Source organism: Oncorhynchus kisutch, unplaced genomic scaffold, assembly GCF_002021735.2.
Source record: "Oncorhynchus kisutch isolate 150728-3 unplaced genomic scaffold, Okis_V2 scaffold823, whole genome shotgun sequence".
NCBI lineage: Eukaryota > Metazoa > Chordata > Actinopteri > Salmoniformes > Salmonidae > Oncorhynchus > Oncorhynchus kisutch.
Genome location: NW_022262768.1, coordinates 112541 through 121754, shown reverse-complemented (window position 1 = coordinate 121754; position 9214 = coordinate 112541). Strand labels below are relative to the sequence as shown.

At 40.2% G+C, this 9214-nt stretch overlaps 1 protein-coding gene across 1 annotated transcript; it reads left to right on the top strand.

Moving 5' to 3' along the window:
* Positions 1-5554: 5554 nt before the first annotated feature.
* Positions 5555-8834, top strand: LOC116362228 (forkhead box protein B1-like). The gene has a single exon (XM_031816560.1). The coding sequence runs from the start codon at positions 6849-6851 to the stop codon at positions 7800-7802; it is 954 nt and encodes a 317-aa protein (XP_031672420.1). The 5' UTR covers positions 5555-6848; the 3' UTR covers positions 7803-8834.
* Positions 8835-9214: the final 380 nt, after the last annotated feature.

Here is a 9214-nt window from a genome sequence, read left to right as displayed (position 1 = left end):
AATGGAAGTGTTGATGAATTGATCTGCAGAGAAGCAGAGAACCGTTCACTCAGACCGGACTTTCTCCAATTACGCTATATTACTACGTAGAACATGTTTTTTTTAAACAATTTGATAAAGCTTAATGTATCTTTCATTTCTATGCTTTAATGTAACATACTTGTATTTTATGGCATTAGTTATACTGGAGAATGAGGAAACGTTGAGGCTATCTTGGTTAGTTGGACTACCTGAAAAGCCCGAGGCGTTTAGGGACCACATGGGAATCATCGTGAATGGAATCCTATCGGTCCTAATGATCGCCTTGGGGGGGTTTAGATTCCTTCCCATCATTGATCTAAATTCTAAACTCCTTTACCGTTGCTTCCTATCGTTCTACCGCTCCATTAGAAGCAGGAAACAGAGCTATGGTCAGTCAGGTGGAATCCCCAGACTGACCCTCAGGGAATCAGACCTTCCAAGCTGCTCCTCATCTTCTCCATCCTCCATCTTCCAATTTTATGCTCCTTTAATTGAGAGATCTTCATACTTGATGTATTGTAAAATGAATCGCTAATTTATGTAATCACTCAATTAACGAGAATTCCAGCATATGTTCAAAATGCCCAGAGGGTTTTCTTCTCGCAGGTACTTATTTTGATGTCACGGTGAAACAGCTAATTAATTTTACATGCATATTAATTTGGGGTCTGCTAAGAGAGAGTCCCTCCCTCCCAACTCCCATCGTCGCGCTGCCTCATTTGTGAACGCAGACTCAGGCCAAATATTTACCTTTTTAACCTTTTTTGGGGGAGGGGGGGGGGGGGTGGAAAACAATTTAAGATTTAAATTGCATAATTAATATTGTTGCTTAGTCTAATTCATGTCCCGTTTGGCTGTGTCTTTTAAAAATTGTCATCCGTTATTTATTTACCTTAATTTATACACAACACACATTAGCTTATCCTAACGCAGTGTTATCAAACTTGAACTTGAACAAAAACGTTAATTCAGGATCAAATAGTTTACATTTTTACAACCTATCATCAACCCGTCATTTGGAATCCGAAATCAATTAAACAAACAACAACAACAAAAACCACTGAAACCTCTGAGCTGAAAGCTTGGGCACATATACACAGGCTACTCTACGAAGGACAGAACTTTACTGTCTATTTCAATGTATTCTTGACGCATTCTCCTCTTTACTAGTGAATTAACGATTCCCTTTTAATTAATAAGAAAACCCGCGGCAGGCAAACTTGAGTGCTTTCTGTATGATAATGAAGGAAAATGAATGAACTGAATAATGTTCGTTAACTCTAAAACACGTCTCCCTTCACTCCATGCCCCCCCCCCCTTCCCCCTTCCCCTCCTCCTCTCCTCCACTTTAGCACTAAAAGGGCGTTGAGTGTCTTAATGAGATCTCTCTGTAGTCTAATTAATTGACGCTGTCGTCTTGAATATTCATAATATTCCTATACAGTAGCTCTACGTCAGTTAGCACCGCTATACGGTACTAATTGTACTGTGCAGCAGCAGCTCAGGAAAGAGTCCAGCCATAAGGCCTTCATTACAATCAATAATGCTCAGATTCACCAGAGTCAAGTACCGTCTCCAACACCTGCCGATAAGTCAACTTATGTATATAGAGTGGTTTACAAAAAAATATAGTGGTTTACAAAAAAATATAGTGGTTTTCAAAAAATATAGTGGTTTACAAAAAAATATAGTGGTTTTCAAAAAATATAGCGGTTTACAAAAAAATATAGTGGTTTTCAAAAAATATAGTGGTTTATAAAAAAAAACATGTTTTAAATGGCATTCTGTTTATTATGTTTAAAATAAAATATGCTACTTCATAGCAATAGCCTAACATGTCACCATAATAATAAAATTATTATTATTATTATTATTATTATAGATCTAATGGTATATATACATATTTGGCATTCAACTGGATATAAACTGTACAGCACTTTGAGATCTCAGCTGATGTACGAAGGGCTTTATAAATACATTTGATTTGATATAGGACTATTTTATTTGAGTTATACTAGTGAATACAAGTACTAGTGAATAGATTGTTTTGAAGACGTTAATGTCATTAATTAGTTGTTTTATGCAAATGTTTTCATTGACAATGTAAATTACCCCGTCAGCAGTTGCAGTTTGTTTATTCATCAGGTTTTTTAGAAAATCTACAACGCCTCTAGATAAAGATGACTAATAATAATAATACTACTACTAATAATAGGATGAAGGAGGCCCATGTGGAGTTTACTGCACAGCGATCACAGCAGGGCCTTGATCCAATAACAGCAGCGCCAGATGAAGTGAAGAGCGAGACGGAACGTCATAATAACAACAGAACCAGATGACGTGAAGAGGGATACGCCACGTCATAATAACAACAGAACCAGATGACGTGAAGAGGGAGACGCCACGTCATAATAACAACAGAACCAGATGACGTGAAGAGGGATACGCCACCTCATAATAACAACAGAACCAGATGAAGTGAAGAGCGAGACGGCACGTCATAATAACAACAGAACCAGATGACATGAAGAGGGAGACGCCACGTCATAATAACAACAGAACCAGATGACGTGAAGAGGGAGACGCCACGTCATAATAACAACAGAACCAGATGACATGAAGAGGGAGACGCCACGTCATAATAGCAACAGAACCAGATGACGTGAAGAGGGAGATGCCACGTCAAAATAACAACAGCACCAGATGACCAGAGTGACCCACGTCATAATAACAACAGCACCAGATGACGTGATGAGAGAGATGCCATTCACCAGGGTTCACTGACATTACAGTAGGTCTGAAAACCCACAGGTCAGGTCAGATCTATTGAAAATATATACTAGGCTATATATATATAGCCTAGTATATAGGCTATATATATATAGGCTATCTATATACATAGATAGCCTAGTATATATTTTCAATAGATCTGACCTGACCTGTGGGTTTTTCAATAGATCTATTCTGATTTCTTGGGTTGCTACAAGTGTATGATATTAATTTGATCACTCTGCCATTGCAGGAAATGCAAACTTTTATACAAGGATTCTAAATATTGTAATTGCCACTTTAAAATGTCAGACTTGATTTGCTCTAACTAAAAATCTATTATCCCTCTACAAAAAAAATGTCCTTTAATTATAATCCACACAATAATTCACATTTCATGTTTCTACATGATTATTTTTCCTGCTGTGAGAAACTGGTCAAATTAAGGTCCTGGATCTGTACTTCATTTTCTTGTTGGGAATAGTGTAGGCCTGTTAACCTTTAACTACTGTGGGCCTGTCCACTTGATTTGACCAATAATTGTTTTTTCATAACATTCCGATGTGTGCCCATAATAAATAATTCGTGGTCATAGGCTAATGTGATTATTTTAATTTTAATGAATAGCTGAATGCAGTTTTTTCATTCACGCATTAAATCCATATCTATTTTCCAGCGCACGGTAACGCGACGAACACACGTTGGTTTTGTCTATTTTCTTGGCGAGAATGTGCCATGAAAACACACTATCATTTCCCTATAAATGTGTATGAAACGCATCGCGTCGCTATTCAACTTTTTCTGGTATTTTTTTTTCTTCGTTGTATTTATTCTGCAGTTCTCCAAGTCGTTCTTAAAGTAGATTATAAATGAACTTCTCATTTGAGACAGTTCATGTTTCTGCATAATATTGTTCCCCCAATTTACATTTACTAACCAATCTTTCTGACAGGGATATTCAGCTATCATTTGTTACTTTTGGAGCGAAGGCGATTTTTTGGCGGGGGGGCAACATTTGTTTTCCTTTGTGCTCTGGTGCAGCAGTGGAGAGACGACGTGTGAAAGTGGCTGTTAGGTCCGCCTTTCTCCCTCTCTGACCCGGCTCTTTATCCCCGTCGCCCTGGGAATGGCACGCATCGCTACTCTACTTTAGAGGAGCAGCAGAGAGCGCCTTTGTTTGAGTCCTTTTGGGTCGCACAAAATTGTTCTCCGTTCCGCCGCTGCAAAAAAAAAAGAAGCTACTTCAGACCAGGAGCAGGTTCACAAGTGCAATGCAATTTGGCTTAGCTCAACCTTTGTTCCGCTTGTACAAATGACCAAACAGTGCTCACATTATACAGTTGATCTACTGGGGATTCAACAGGCTCTTTTGGAGAAGAGGAGAAAGGCGAGTTCATCTGTTCAGAATCATGGTGGCGGAATTTTTCCCTCAATCCGCAGCTTTGTGGGATAAAACGTCTTGGACAGATGCAGCTAGAGATCAGAAGCGTAAAAGATGATTAAATGTTAAGGAAAAGTTAACTGAAATCAAAAGGTTAAATGGTTTGATGGGAATTGTATTGCGCAACAGTGTGAACACATCCGAATGTCAGGACCGTTTTCCCCTTGACGCTGAATTGACAATAAATTGTTTTCTAATAACAACAATAATAATAACAATAATAATAATAACAATAATAATTATAATTATAATAATAATAACGTTAAATATACACCGATTTTTTTGGTATTTTCCTCAAACTCTTTTGATATCAACATCCATACAGCTTTGTCCAATCTGTTCACACACATTAGCATCGCAACAGAAACAACCGATGATGACTGAGTGACTGACTGAAACCACACCGTTTCACTCTAAAGGGCTTGGATTACCACAGGCCCGCATCCCGACTGGCTTTATTCTTACTCGCCCCTGCAGCCTGTCCGTCCGAATCATGATTCCGTGTATTGTGGACGCATGGAGAGAAATTAGCATAGATTATATATGAGTTGGTCCGAGTGTGTGTGTGTGTGTGGTCCTTCTCATTGGGATGTGGCCAGGCAGAAAGGGAAGGTGGCTTGGCTAGGAGGGTGCGCTCACACAGAGAGAAGAATGTCCATTGATCTGAATACGTCCCCCATTAGGTTCACACTCACATAATTGACTTATTGGTATTTTATACAGTTTCTATAGCATTGTCGTAAGTCTCGTAACCACCCGAGTTTTACATTTCAATGACTGGCTTAATTTAAACCTGTTCATCCGCGTAGAAAGTGTATTTTGTTTGTACGTTTGCTTGTCACAGCTTTGTGAGAGTCGTCTGGTAAACACCAACATATTGGTATTAGGCCATTATACCTTTTGTAGACTATTCGAAACACATTAAATAAACACATTCTAAACATTGCGTCATCATATGTATGTCTCCACATATATTCAAGTGTACATTTCAAGTCAAACGTTTATTAATTGTGCCTTTTGGGGATTACCTATGACGTGCATAACACACTCAGCATATTCCCCCAATAACTAGTTCGCAGATATATATATATATTTTATCGACTGCGGCGCATGCTCTCGGACACTGAATACACACACACACACACACACACACACGCACACACACACACACACACACACACACACACACACACACACACACACACACACACACACACACACACACACACACACACACACACACACACACACACACCAGACACAACACAACACAACACACACACTCAAAGAGGGAAAAATCCAAGTCAGACAAAAGTAACAGTATTCAAAGGGAGTGTATTGAGTAATTGACAATACAACTTCAACAAATACATTCAGGAAATAATTGTATATTATTCCAAAGGGCAATTAACAGTTAACCGTCATGTAAAGACGTTAGTTAATATGAAAAGAGTAAACAAACTGTTAGTCACCAGTTAGATGACTATAGATCACATATTGGTACACAAATTGTCGATTCGATATCAGTTCAAATCACACTGTTCCCCATAAACAGCTCAAACTAAAATGTAATCAATGACACGTCATTCAACACGAAAAAAAAACGTTACAACGGACAGAACAAATAGAGAGACTGCGCCAAGAAGCGACGGCCCTCCATGCCAAACATCAAATTGCTTAGTAGCTCTATTTGTAAACGCAAATAGTTGACTAAGCACCCCTTGCTCGGTGCACAAAAGGTTATCTGCATACCTTCACACGGCGTAACCGGGCTTTCATCACCCTCCCTCACACTTCAAATCCGGTGGGTCGCTGTGCCTTTTCACCCCTTCGCTCTGTCTTCAAATGGAAATCATTTCTATTGGCTCAAGGTGTCCATGTAAATAGGTGTAAATGAATCCAGATTATGCCTTTGCTTTCTCCTCCGAGCGAGTAGCCCCCCTCCTCCTCTCCACCCAAGGCGATTGTCATGTGATAGCGAAGAAGTGGCACATTAATGAAGCGGCTCTACGGGGGTCTTTTCTCCTGTCATCACATTAAACTATCACACGGTTCGGGGAAGGACATGGAAATAGCAGCTACTTAGCTCTGCTCATCACAACAAGGGCCACAACATATCAGGAACCATTCAGAGAGTCGTGGTGTGTGTGTGTGTGTGGGGGGGAAGGAGAAGCTTATTGCTGCTTGCTTAACTAAAGATAGCGCATCATATAGGCCATCTGAAGGGAGAGAACGAGACTGTTTTCATAGGACGGCTGTTTTCAAGACCCACAGCCCATAAGCGCTGAGTGAACAGTCCACGGAGGAAACAGACAGTGAGTTGCGTTGCTGAATTTCATGCATCTTGGGGAACTTTCAGTAACTTTTAAGCGCGGGGATATTGCAGTTGTTTTTTTGTTTGTACTTTGCGTTATAAAGACAATCTATGCGGCGAATGTATGGAGTTTTACGCGTTCGTAATGTTGTTTTGAACAGTTGTTTTGAACAACCCGTCCTAGAGTGATACTTCAAGGAGTGTAGGACAACGTTCCATTTCTCCTGTTTGTCCGAGAAAAACTGGAAGAACTGTAGTCTGACGCGCCATTCAGCATAGTATTTAGACAGAAAGTCCAACAGAATGCCTCGTCCGGGGAGAAACACGTATAGCGACCAGAAACCTCCCTATTCCTACATCTCCCTGACCGCCATGGCTATCCAGTCCTGCCCGGAGAAGATGCTCCCGCTCAGCGAGATCTACAAGTTCATCATGGACAGGTTCCCTTACTACCGAGAGAACACCCAGCGGTGGCAGAACTCCTTACGACACAACCTCTCTTTCAACGACTGTTTTATTAAAATCCCCAGGCGGCCGGACCAGCCGGGTAAAGGGAGTTTCTGGGCTCTCCATCCCAGCTGCGGGGACATGTTCGAGAACGGAAGTTTCTTGCGGCGTCGTAAACGCTTCAAGTTGATGATGATGGCGTCCGAGCATCTGGCGCAAAGCAAGCCGTCGGACGCTGCCCACTATCTCCAACAACAAGCCAAACTCCGACTGAGCGCGCTGGCTGCTTCCGGCACACATCTCCCGCAAATGTCCGGTTACAACATAGGAGTCTCTCACCAACCGTCAACTTTCAAACACCCGTTCGCCATCGAGAACATAATCGCCAGAGAGTATAAAATGCCAGGCGGACTGGCCTTCTCCACCATGCAGTCTATGTCTGCTGGCTACCCGCTGCACAACCAGCTCACCACGGCCTGGCCTCATATGTACAGCTCCAGCGTCATGGACACGGTAGCTCCCATCTCCATGGCCAGTGATTATTCGGCCTACGGAATGCCCCTCAAGTCTATTTGCTATGGCGCGCAGAGTCTACCTGCCATCCCCGTGCCAATCAAGCCCACCCCTACTTCGATGCCAGGGCTCTCGGCTCTGCCAACACATATTCCAGCTTTCTTAGCGAACTCTCCCCAGTCTCTCAGCCCCACGTCTCCTCAGACAGCTACCAGCCAAAGCAGCCCTGCCACGCCGAGCGAAACGCTCATAAACCCGGCCTCTTCGGCCATGCAGTCCGTGGTGTCGGTGCACTGACATGACGTTAGCGGATGGGACTTATTTAAAAACTTCTGAAAAAGAAAAGAGATGCTTATCAACTTTTCCAAAGCGGTATTTTATTGTTTGATCAATTCATGACCAACCAACTAAAATATGCTCTACAATCATGAGGCAAGATATTTGCGTTTTGTGGTTTATCGATGTACTTAGATGTTTTACTTGAGACTTGTTGTGGCAGTGACCCTTGTCTTTCTATGACGCGCATATAGGCTACATCGTTTTGTTACCTGTTTCGGGTCATTTAAGAATAATCCAATTCTGAGATTATTTTCAAAAAGCACTGTCGTTATCCGTATCTATATTCTTGCTTACATTGTATTGCCAAGTTTCCAATAAATATTCCAATTCAATTAATCTAAAACTGGTAAAACAATTCGTTATTACATTAGAGAATGTTGTCAGAATATCATTTTTTTTTTTTTGCATTTCCGTCAAGATAAAAAGGCCAAGAAAAATAAATAAATGAAATCAACTTTTTGTAAATTAAATTTAACGTGACTTTTTAGTTACAGCTCCCTTTAATGCGCATTGCATTTGCTATTACCAAACAGCCAAATCTAGTTTTTAGGAGAATTTTTTTTTTAAAGAAGAAAGAGAACAATCACAGAGGTGACATTTTCAAATAGCAAAACTTGAAAACAGATATTTATGGTTTACTTTGGTGTCTGGTTGTCTGCATTCAAAACATTCAAATATATTTGAATTGATGGGAAGAATAAGTTGAAATGTGTAAACTGCACTTTTTTTGTTGTTAAATGTTTTAGATGATCTGTAGTTGTTCTGTGGACCATTTTAATTTTAAAAAATAAATAAAAAAATAAACTGTGGTGACCGGATGTATAAAAAAAAAAGCAGTATATTTGTACGTTCTCTAAAACGCATGCTAATTCAAAACGTTGTGTTGTATTTGCTGCGAGCATGCGTGCTTCTCCAAGTGTGCCATGTGTCTGCAATAAATTATTGGTCATCAAGAATATTTTCTCATTAAAAAAAACTGCGTAAACATTATGTTACATTGCGGTGTGTTTTTTATTTGATTTAAACAGGTTATTTAACACACGCACACACACACACGCACACACACACACACACACTTAAAAAAAATATATATAGTGCTTTCGTAAATGTGATTGTTGGTGTTGTAGCATTCTAGACTATAGTAGTTTAAATTATTATAAAGTCAAGTAAGGTAGCAATAATAGTGGTTATGTAATTGTACATGGTTCATTGAGGTTTATTTGACACTGGATCCTATTAAACCACATTTTGAGCAGAAATGAACTAGATTCAAATGCATGAAGGCAATTCAGCGTGCAAATCTCACTTACTCAACAGGTTACAGGTGTGTTTAAAGGACAAACACGCATTCCTTTATGTTCCAACGTTAA

Bases quoted from the DNA above. Each gene is read 5' to 3' on its own strand.
- LOC116362228 (XM_031816560.1), top strand. From the start codon at position 6,849: ATGCCTCGTCCGGGGAGAAACACGTATAGCGACCAGAAACCTCCCTAT.